Source organism: Oncorhynchus keta, chromosome 26, assembly GCF_023373465.1.
Source record: "Oncorhynchus keta strain PuntledgeMale-10-30-2019 chromosome 26, Oket_V2, whole genome shotgun sequence".
Lineage (NCBI taxonomy): Eukaryota > Metazoa > Chordata > Actinopteri > Salmoniformes > Salmonidae > Oncorhynchus > Oncorhynchus keta.
In genome coordinates, this window is record NC_068446.1 from 20,992,977 (window position 1) to 21,004,201 (window position 11,225).

An 11,225-nucleotide genomic window follows, 5' to 3' on the forward strand; every position below is an offset into this window, starting at 1 on the left:
AAATCTATTTTATGGCATATTTTTGTCATTATACTAATTTTGTGGTAATACTGGGATATTTGTGAATGAATAATAATTCAGAATTATTGGTTCACTTTATTCATTCTGTTGAAATTAGATTTGTACACATGCAAACACATACCCAGTGACACCACAGAAGCTTACCTCTCAAACTGCCAGTGTCCCCTTGTCTTCCAGCATTGGATACCAGGTGAGAGAGAACACCAGCATCTGCAAACACATCATGGATGTAGAATCACACACACTTTTTAACATCACACAATGACAGCACCAACCCTGACCATGCAGTGACCATCAAGCCCAGAGCGGCCTACATCAGCCAGCCATGGGGTCCCTGTGTGTGTGTTGGGAGCAGTGAGGGGGGTCTCTGGCAGCACTACTGACAGCAGGGAATGTAAGAGGAGAAAACAAACACTCCTGAGTGGATTCCCAGCTGCTGTGGAGTCTGCCGGACTGTTGAACACACACACACACACAACCTTTAGTCTTGAAGCCCCCGACCTGCCTTGCTACCACAGTTAGCCATTCCTCATACCAGTTTAGTTCAACTGGAACAAGGCCAAACATTCCCCCAAGGCTCACCCATCACTCCCCTTCTCCTCTGCCCCCCCCCTTCAGCCCCTCAGAGAACCATTACAGTTGAGAGTTTCTAAACTAAACACTTCACCCGTGTTGATAAACAGCAGCAGTGACTGGATCTATAACAGTGATGGATGCTAACATGTTAACGTGTTAACAGCCTCATAATTATGCAGTGTGTGTGTGTGTGTGTGTGTGTGTGTGTGTGTGTGTGTGTGTGTGTGTGTGTGTGTGTGTGTGTGTGTGTGTGTGTGTGTGTGTGTGTGTGTTAACTATAGTAAAAATACCATATTAAAGGAAAACTGTAGACTGTAGTATACTGTAATATTTACTGTAGTGTCTTTGCAGACATCACTGTCGTATTTACTATAGTGTTTCTGCTTTTATTATCTTTGACATAGAAGTGGAGGCTTTCTCCTTCAGGAAACCTACTGGAGAAATACTAAAAGAGCACATTTGACAAAACCTGTAAGTAGATAAGACTGGGGTCTGAACGGATAGCTCAGAGCTGGTGCTCTTTTCTAAAACTGTAGGGAACACCAATATATGGTCTATAACTGGCATGTAGGTTTCTCACTTATGGGTGGCTCTAATTGCGATATTGGGGAGGGGAAAGGATAGAGTACAATGCAAATGTAATAAAGTAGTATTTACTATAGTTAAAAAGTGTCGTGTTTTTGTGGACATTACTGTATGGTGTTTTTGTTGTGGATAATACTTTAGTATTTACTATAGTATTCTATAGCAGAGTTTCCCATGTGGGTTTTGTCCTAGCACTACACAGCTGATTCAAGTAACCAACTCATCATCATGCTTTAATTATTGGAATCAGTTGTGTCGTGCTACGGCAAAAAAATTAAACATGCACCCAGGGGGGGCCCAGGACCGAGTTTGGGAAACCCTGTTCTACAGTATACTACAACATTCTATAGTAAGTACTACACATGTGGGGAGAAGGGGTGAGTTTGGGGTAAAGTTGGGGAGAAGGAGGAGAAGTGTGAGGAGTGAAGGGTGGGAGACCAGAGTCACGTTCAACAGGCATAAACGGAAGAAAAGAGTTGTACTGCCTGAACTTGCCCAATAAGAATGGTCATTTATATTTGCTTCTGTTCACGTCTTGTATGACCTGGGTCAATGGATGCTTTCTAGGCCGAAGGGTATGGGAAGAGGTGGGTGGTGAAGAGGAGTGAGGGAGGGAGGGTGGGGGGAAAGAGTCTTGCTTCCCTGAACTACAAAACAGTTCCCAGGGGGCAAAGGTTATTCATCATCTCAGGTAAACAAGTGCACACTGTTTGTGTGAGTGTCCACGTGTGTGTTTGATGGATATAAGGGCAAATCTTGCAGAACATCATGACCACAGCAAGTCCTCACAGACTGAAACACCAAAACACTCCTACCCATCCTCCCTGAGGATGGCCCAATCAAGCCTTCTAACCCTGTGCTATTAGAGTTACAGTGCCTTGCGAAAGTATTCGGCCCCCTTGAACTTTGCGACCTTTTGCCACATTTCAGGCTTCAAACATAAAGATATAAAACTGTATTTTTTTGTGAAGAATCAACAACAAGTGGGACACAATCATGAAGTGGAATGACATTTATTGGATATTTCAAACTTTTTTAACAAATCAAAAACTGAAAAATTGGGCGTGCAAAATTATTCAGCCCCCTTAAGTTAATACTTTGTAGCGCCACCTTTTGCTGCGATTACAGCTGTAAGTCGCTTGGGGTATGTCTCTATCAGTTTTGCACATCGAGAGACTGAATTTTTTTTCCCATTCCTCCTTGCAAAACAGCTCGAGCTCAGTGAGGTTGGATGGAGAGCATTTGTGAACAGCAGTTTTCAGTTCTTTCCACAGATTCTCGATTGAATTCAGGTCTGGACTTTGACTTGGCCATTCTAACACCTGGATATGTTTATTTTTGAACAATTCCATTGTAGATTTTGCTTTATGTTTTGGATCATTGTCTTGTTGGAAGACAAATCTCCGTCCCAGTCTCAGGTCTTTTGCAGACTCCATCAGGTTTTCTTCCTGAATGGTCCTTTATTTGGCTTCATCCATCTTCCCATCAATTTTAACCATCTTCCCTGTCCCTGCTGAAGAAAAGCAGGTCCAAACCATGATGCTGCCACCACCATGTTTGACAGTGGGGATGGTGTGTTCAGGGTGATGAGCTGTGTTGCTTTTACGCCAAACATAACGTTTTGCATTGTTGCCAAAAAGTTCAATTTTGGTTTCATCTGACCAGAGCACCTTCTTCCACATGTTTGGTGTGTCTCCCAGGTGGCTTGTGGCAAACTTTAAACAACACTTTTTATGGATATCTTTAAGAAATGGCTTTCTTCTTGCCACTCTTCCATAAAGGCCAGATTTGTGCAATATATGACTGATTGTTGTCCTATGGACAGAGTCTCCCACCTCAGCTGTAGATCTCTGCAGTTCATCCAGAGTGATCATGGGCCTCTTGGCTGCATCTCTGATCAGTCTTCTCCTTGTATGAGCTGAAAGTTTAGAGGGACGGCCAGGTCTTGGTAGATTTGCAGTGGTCTGATACTCCTTCCATTTCAATATTATCGCTTGCACAGTGCTCCTTGGGATGTTTAAAGCTTGGGAAATCTTTTTGTATCCAAATCCGGCTTTAAACTTCTTTACAACAGTATCTCGGACCTGCCTGGTGTGTTCCTTGTTCTTCATGATGCTCTCTGCGCTTTTAACGGACCTCTGAGACTATCAACAGTGCAGGTGCATTTATACGGAGACTTGATTACACACAGGTGGATTGTATTTATCATCATTAGTCATTTAGGTCAACATTGGATCATTCAGAGATCCTCACTGAACTTCTGGAGAGAGTTTGCTGCACTGAAAGTAAAGGGGCTGAATAATTTTGCACGCCCAATTTTTCAGTTTTTGATTTGTTAAAAAAGTTTGAAATATCCAATAAATGTCGTTCCACTTCATGATTGTGTCCCACTTGTTGTTGATTCTTCACAAAAAATACAGTTTTATATCTTTATGTTTGAAGCCTGAAATGTGGCAAAAGGTCGCAAAGTTCAAGGGGGGCGAATACTTTCGCAAGGCACTGTATTAGAGCTGAGAGGAGATAAAAGGCTCGTGTTTGGCTGAATGCCTCCCTCAGTCTCAATCTCTCAGCACAGTCCACCTTCACGTTGCTGTGTAGCAGAGCTGTTGTTCTTGGATGCAGCCATACTCAGCATGGGTCTCTTGGTTTGGCTGTTGTTGATTGCATTTATTCTACAACAACAGTGCCTTTTCATAAGCCATTAGAAAACTTGCGTAACAGAATCTATTTAGGGGGAGGTGAGTCAGTAACTAAACATAAGTAATCTAAACAAAAAGAAGAAGAAACTATACTATGGAACAAAGATAAATTATACAAAGAATGATAGTGAAAATCTCTAGAGTACCTTAAATGAAATTTGAGGCAGAAAAGCTAACTCAGCTCCATCCTTCATTGAGGGTGATGGCTCATTCATAACAAAACCCTTTGATATTGCCAACCTCTTCAATAAATGTTTTTGTTGACAAGATTAGACAACTTAGGCATGACATGCAAACAACGAATGCTGAGCCTTCATATTCATGTATAACGGACCAAATAATGAAAGACAAGCGCTGTAGCTTTGAATTCTGCAAAGTTAGTGTGGAAGAGGTGAATAAATTACTGCTATCTATTAAAAACCACCTGTAACTGACAACATGGATGGTAAATTATTGAGGTTGGTAGCGGAATACATTGCAACTCCTATTTGCCACATCTTTAATCTAAGCCTAGAAGACGGAGTGTGCCCTCAGGCTTGAAGGGAGGCAAGTGGCATTCAGCTGACCAAAAATAGCAAAGCAGCCTTTAATAGTTCCAACAGCAGACCAATCAGCCTGCTGGTGCTTAGCAAAATTTTGGAAAAAATATTGTTTGACCAAATACAATGTTATTTTACAGAAAACAAATTAGGATCAGACTTTCAGCATGCTTATAGGGAAGGGCACTCAACATGCTCGGCACTGACACAAATGACTGATGATTGGTTGAAAGAAATTGATAATAAGATTGTCAGACCTCAGTGCAGCCTTTGACATCATTGATCATAACATATTACTGAGAAACATAGGTGTTATGGATTAACATCCTCTGCCTTATCATGGATGGACAATTACCTATCCAATAGAACACAGAGGGTTTTCTTTAATGGAAGTTGAATGTTGAGTGTGGTGTACCGCAGGGCAGGTGGCTTGGACCATTAATGTTTTTTGTGTTTACTAATGACCTTCCACTGACCTGTGTGTCCATGTACGCTGACGACTCAACAGTACACAGTACACGTCAGCTACAACAGTAAAATAAATAACGGACACCCTTAACATAGATCTCCAATCAGTTTTAGAATGGGTAACTAGCAATAGGCTGGTGCTAAATATAAAACAAAACTAAAAGTATCATTTTTCAGACTAATCACTCACTCGACCCTCAACCCTAAATCTCATATGGATCTATTATTGAATAATGGGGCTATTGAGCAAGTTGAAGAGACTAAACTGCTGGGTGTCATGTGTTACTAAAATGGGAAGAGGTCTGTACATGATAAGGCTTTGCTGTGCTTTCTTGATATCTCAGTGAACCAGACAGGTCTTACAGGCCCTAGTTTTGTCGCACCTGGTCTACTGTCCAGTTGTGTGTTCAGGTTCGGCAAAGAAAGACAATGGCAAATTGCAGTTGGTCAAAAACAGAGCAGCACGTATTGCACTTAGATGTACACTGGGGGCGAATGTCAATGACATGCATGTCAATCTCTCCTGGCTTAAAGTTGAGGAGAGATTGACTGCATCACTATATGTCTTTGTGCAAGGTGTTGATGTTATGAAGGTGCCGAACTGTCTGTTCAAGCAGTTGGCACTCAGTTCAGACACTGATCGGTATCACACAAGACATGCAACCAGAGGTCTCTTCACAGTCCCCAGGTCCAGAACAGAGGTAAGGAAACACACGGTATTAAATAGAGCCATGACTACATGGAATTCTCTGCCACCCCAGGTAACTCAAACTAGCAATAAAAACAGATTCAAAAAACAGATAAAAGAACACCTTGTGGCACAACGGGGACAGAGGTTTCCAGAAACAATATGAGTGGCATCAAACCAATGCCATTGTGGAGGCACAATGTTCACATGGTTGACCATCAGAAACAACCTCATCTTGTAGATGCCTGATTCTGACTGACCAGCCCTTTCTAACCAGGAAATCCCATTGAGTTAAACAATAAAGAGAGACATTAAAGCACGGCCTGTTTTGATGTTACCCAGTAAAGAGCCAACCGTATTTGAACTAGTCTAGTAAAACTGAGCTCTGTCAGCTGAGGTCAAGAGGGGATTTATGGTGTGTTTGTTAAGTGGTTGGCTGTTAAAGCCAGGAACCCACCCGCAAAGGACCCCTTTACCAAGCCTCACCGCACTCGTGTGAGCACAAACACACACGCCAATGCGCACACACACACACACACACACAAACATATGGTTTAACGTTTTACTCCTCTCTTCCCTATTTCATGCGTTTCCTCCTCTCTGAATGTGAATTATTTAAAGAGACCAGCAAATTTGATAAAAGTGTGGCGGTATACAGTAGCAAGCACAGCGGCATCTAGTGTTCAAAACCGGGTACTTTCACACTAATTTATAAATAATTGGTAAATAATGCTAGCGACTTCTAATTTAGCTGAACGGGGGGGGGGGGCATCACCAGATTCAAAGGGAATACATGACATAGTATGGAAAAGCAATACCCCCAACCACAGCCCCATACTACTTGTGGAACATAGAGAAAAAGAGAACTGATACTGGATACTGGTTGTTGGGGTGGGATTGGCATGGGGTGTGTTTTTTTTACCATTTTGTTGGGATTCCTCATGTCTTACTTATCTATAGGAAGAAGTTTGGTCCAAATCAGAAATCATTTCTTCATCTAAAATGGTTGGTGTCAAAATCCTTGTTCTTGTGCTCTTTTGAGGTGGAACAATCCTCTGTACGTTTTAGCCTGCAAGTGCTAACATGAGGATCAAACCAGATGCCACAGAGCCATGCAGGGAAATAATTAACTTATTTTTTAGGTTTAGAGTGTGGGAAGGGCAGCACTGAGATAGGGAATGGGGAGTTGGGGAAGGAGGATTTACATGGTGGTGGTGGGCAATGTCAGCTTTACGAGACAACATACCCCCCTACCCACACAAACACCCTTGATTAACCAGGAAGTCAAACATCATCAAAGCCCTAAGGTAAGATGGAAATGGGACTCTAACATGTCTTGCTTGTCTTTTCTCACGCCGGCATCACGTCCCCATAAAGAAGGCTCTGGTTGTAAATAAAAGACTAACCCTGACTGTCCCCTAGAACCTTCTCCCTCCGTCCACTCTTTAAACAGATAGCTGAGAAACCTGACACTACTTCGACCTCCTTGTGTTGCCCAAACACAGACATGCACAAGAACACACCCACCCATATCCACACAAACAGTTCTGTGGAATCCTCTATGTTACAGGAAAGCACCTCATCATTGAGTGTGTGCATCACAGTTTTACTCAGCTCTTCCAGTTAACTCAGAATCTCCTGATTCTCCTACAAAACCAAAAGACACTTGATGCACAGCAAACACACAGTTGAGGTCGGAAGTTTACATACACCTTAGCCAAATACATTTAAACTCAGTATTTCACAATTCCTGACATTTAATCCTAGTAAAAATGCCATGTCTTAGGTGAGGACCACCACTTTATTTTAAGAATGTGAAATATCAGAATAATATTAGAGAGAATGATTCATTTCAGCTTTTATTTCTTTCATCACATTCCCAGTGGGTCAGAAGTTTACATACACTCAATTAGTATTTGGTAGCATTGCTTTTAAATTGTTTAACTTGGGTCAAACCTTTCGGGTAGCCTTCCACAAGCTTCCCACAATAAGTTGGGTGACTTTTGGCCCATTCCTCCTGACAGAGCTGGTGTAACTGAGTCAGGTTTGTCGGCCTCCTTGCTCACACGCTCTTTTTCAGTTCTGCCCACACATTTTCTATGGGACTGATATCAGGGCTTTGTGATGGCCACTCCAATACCTTGACTTTGTTGTCCTTAAGCCATTTTGCCACAACTTTGGAAGTATGCTTGGGGTAATTGTCCATTTGGATACCCATTTATGACCAAGCTTTAATTTGAGATATTGCTTCAATATATCCACATAAATTTCCATCCTCATGATGCCATCTATTTTGTGAAGTGCACCAGTCCCTCCTACAGCTAAGCACCCTCTCAACATGATGCTGCCACCCCATGCTTCAAGGTAGGGATGGTGTTCTTCAGCTTGCAAGCCTCCCCCTTTTTCCTCCAAACATAACAATGGTCATTATGGCCAAACAGTTATATTTTGTTTCATCAGAACAGAGGACATTTCTCCAAAAAGTACGAGCTTTGGTCTCATGTGCAGTCTGGCTTTTTTATGGCGGTTTTGGAGCAGTGGCTTCTTCCTTGCTTTTTGGCCTTTCAGGTTATGTCGATATAGGACTCGTTTTACTGTGGATATAGATACTTTTGTAGCTGTTTCCTCCAGCATCTTCACAAGGTCCTTTGCTGTTGTTCTAGGATTGATTTGCACTTTTCGCACCACTTTTCGCAAGTACTTTCATCTCTAGGAAACAGAACGCGTCTCCTTCCTGAGCGGTATGACGGCTGCCTGGTCCCATGGTGTTTATACTTATACGTACTATTGTATGTACAGATGAAAGTGGTACATTCAGGCGTTTGGAAATTGCTCCCAAGGATGAACCAGACGTGTGGAGGTCTACAATTAATTTTCGGAGGTCCTTTGCTGATTTCTTTTGATTTTCCTATGATGTCCAGCAAAGAGGCACTGGGTTTGATGGTAGGCCTTGAAATACATGCACACCTCCAATTGACTCAAATGAAGTCAATTAGCCTATCAGAAGCTTCTAAAGCCATGACATAATTTTCTGGAATTTTCCAAGCTGTTTAAAGGCACAGTCAACTTAGTATATCTAAACTTCTGACCCACTGGAATTGTGATACAGTGAAATAATCTGTCTGTTAACAATTGTTAGAAAAGTTACTTGTGTCTAACACAAACTGGATGTCCTAACCGACTTTCCAAAACTATAGTTTGTTAACAAGAAATTTGTGGAGTGGTTGAAAAATGAGTTTTAATGACTCCAACCTAAGTGTATGTAAACTTCCAACTTCAACTGTATATCTCCGAGCCAGACTGGAGAACACCTCCACATGCCAAAGTCTGTCCATAAGTGGTGTAGGTCTCAATCGGGAATCATATGAGCTTTCTCTCCCCATTAGGAGAGAAGAAGGAGGAGAGAGACAGATGTTGTTACTTACCTCCGGCAAGTCGCAGACCACTGTCCTGTAGTGGGACGCTGGGAGGCACCAGAGGGGATTGCGGGTAGCAGGGTCTGCTCTTCAGTCTCTCCGTCTCTCTCCTCATCTCCTCCACCCTCCTCTGCAGCTCCTCCACATCTCTCTCCAGATGCTCCTTCTCTCCCTGCAATAGGCTCCTGTCTCCCATGGCCTGCGTCAGAGCCTCCTGCAGACCAGCCTGGGACCCAGCCCCAAGCCCAGGACCCCTTGTCTCCCCTCCAGTCAGCCTGGCCACCAATACCTCCAGCAGGCTGAGTCTAGTCTTGAGCCCCTCCATCTCTGGTCCTCCAGAGGCTGTAGGGGGGCAGCTGGTCTCGCTGGGGCTGGGCACGGTGAAGGTGTACTGACAGTGCCCGCTACGGTTGTTCCCTCTCCAGAGAGTGGCACGGTCCTGCCCCTCACCATATTGCAGCAGACAGAACACACAAACATTAAGCAGCAGCCACATGGTGGATAAAAACGCAACCACACAAGTGGGCTACACACAGATGTAGACTAGACACGGTTCTTCTGGTCTCTCTCACTCTCTTTGTCTCATCAATGTCTCTCCTATTTCACTCTGTGTTTCAGCCCTTCTTCCTCTGTCGTGGTGATTGACCCTTTATCACTTCACTTAGTTCTGGCCCAAATGTTCTCCATCTCCTTATTTCTTATTGTTATTTATCTTATTTTATTTCCCTAATGTGTTACTGATGATTCTTGTTCTTATTCTCTGATTATTCTGTCTGTTGTCTTGCTGTCTGCCTCTCTCTCTCTCTCTCTCTCTTCTGGTCTGTTTGTTTCACAGGTCAGGGTCCTCAGGTCTCTGAGTCCCTCTCAACAGCTCAGGGATATTTATACAATCTGGGAGGAAAGAGCGCGAGGAAAGTGAGGAGAGGTGAGAGGGGGGCACGGAGGGAGGAGAGGAAAGAGAAAGAGGGGGAGGAAGAAAAGGCAGGAGAGTGTGTTTTTCTGGGATTGTCTCAACAACAAATACATTCCAGAGCCCTAGGAGTGGTTGTATGTATTTGTGTTTACACGTGCTTGCTGATGTGTGTGTGTGTGTGTGTGTGTGTGTGTGTGTGTGTGTGTGTGTGTGCGTGCGTGCGTGCGTGCGTGCGTGTGTGTGTGCATGTGCAAAGAGGGTAAGCAAAGAGAGGGTGGCTCTCAGTTTCCTTTGCCCTCATCCTTTTCAAATCTGTTGATGTTTCTATATCCAGTAACCCTCTCTGCCAGCAACCACAGGGCTGGGTTATCTGTAGCTATATGTGGTGTTTGATTCAGGGGGGTAGGGGGGCTTGGCAGGGGAGTCTCCCCAGGGAAACGAGGGGTAGGTGGGCTTTGGGGGATTGAGTTACCTCCCCCAAGAGACGGAGAGCTCCATGGGTGGCAGGGTGTTCCCTTATGGCGCAGGAAGACGATTGGTTCGTAATGAGAAATACTGTTCGCTTACAGGACCCCTGACCTATGCTGTCCAGATTCCAACCCCCATTGGGAAGGGCTGGAGGTATGAGTCAATCAATAGCTGGATTAATTGTGTGTGTGCATGTATGTGCATGTGCATGAGTGTATGTGTGTGTTCACCAGCTGATTTTCCACTCAGCCACTGGGGTTTGAATCTCTAGTTTAAGATAACATGAGTCACACGCCATAAAACCACACCTGCTTTAGACCCCTTTTATCCCTCTCTCACTCATATACTCTCTCCCTCTCTCACTCATATACTCTCTCCCTCTCTCACTCATATACTCTCTCCCTCTCTCACTAATATACTCTCTCCCTCTCTCACTCATATACTCTCTCCCTCTCTCACTCATATACTCTCTCCCTCTCTCACTCATATACTCTCCCTCTCTCACTCATATACTCTCTCCCTCTCTCACTCCTATACTCTCTCCCTCTCTCCCTCATATACTCTCTCCCTCTCTCACTCATATACTCTCTCCCTCTCTCCCTCATATACTCTCTCCCTCTCTCACTCATATACTCTCTCCCTCTCTCCCTCATATACTCTCTCCCTCTCTCCCTCATATACTCTCTCCCCCTCTCACTCATATACTCTCTCCCTCTCTCACTCATATACTCTCTCCCTCATATACTCTCTCCCTCTCTCACTCATATACTCTCTCCCTCTCTCACTCATATACTCTCTCCCTCTCTCACTCATATACTCTCTCCCTCTCTCACTCCTATACTCTCTCCCTCT

At 43.7% G+C, this 11,225-nt stretch overlaps 1 protein-coding gene and 1 pseudogene across 1 annotated transcript in view; both read right to left on the bottom strand.

The window, feature by feature from the left end:
• Nucleotides 1-9,835, bottom strand: part of myoc (myocilin) — a 15,776-nt gene extending 5,941 nt beyond the window's left edge. The window contains exons 1-2 of the mRNA XM_035737285.2: nucleotides 9,002-9,835; nucleotides 166-231 (exon numbers count right to left, since the gene is read on the bottom strand). Coding sequence (XP_035593178.1) covers nucleotides 166-231; nucleotides 9,002-9,488 — 553 coding nt within the window. The 5' untranslated portion in view covers nucleotides 9,489-9,835. The remainder of the gene's footprint in view (nucleotides 1-165; nucleotides 232-9,001) is intronic.
• Nucleotides 1,006-1,058, bottom strand: LOC118359396 (uncharacterized; annotated as a pseudogene).
• Nucleotides 9,836-11,225: the final 1,390 nt, after the last annotated feature.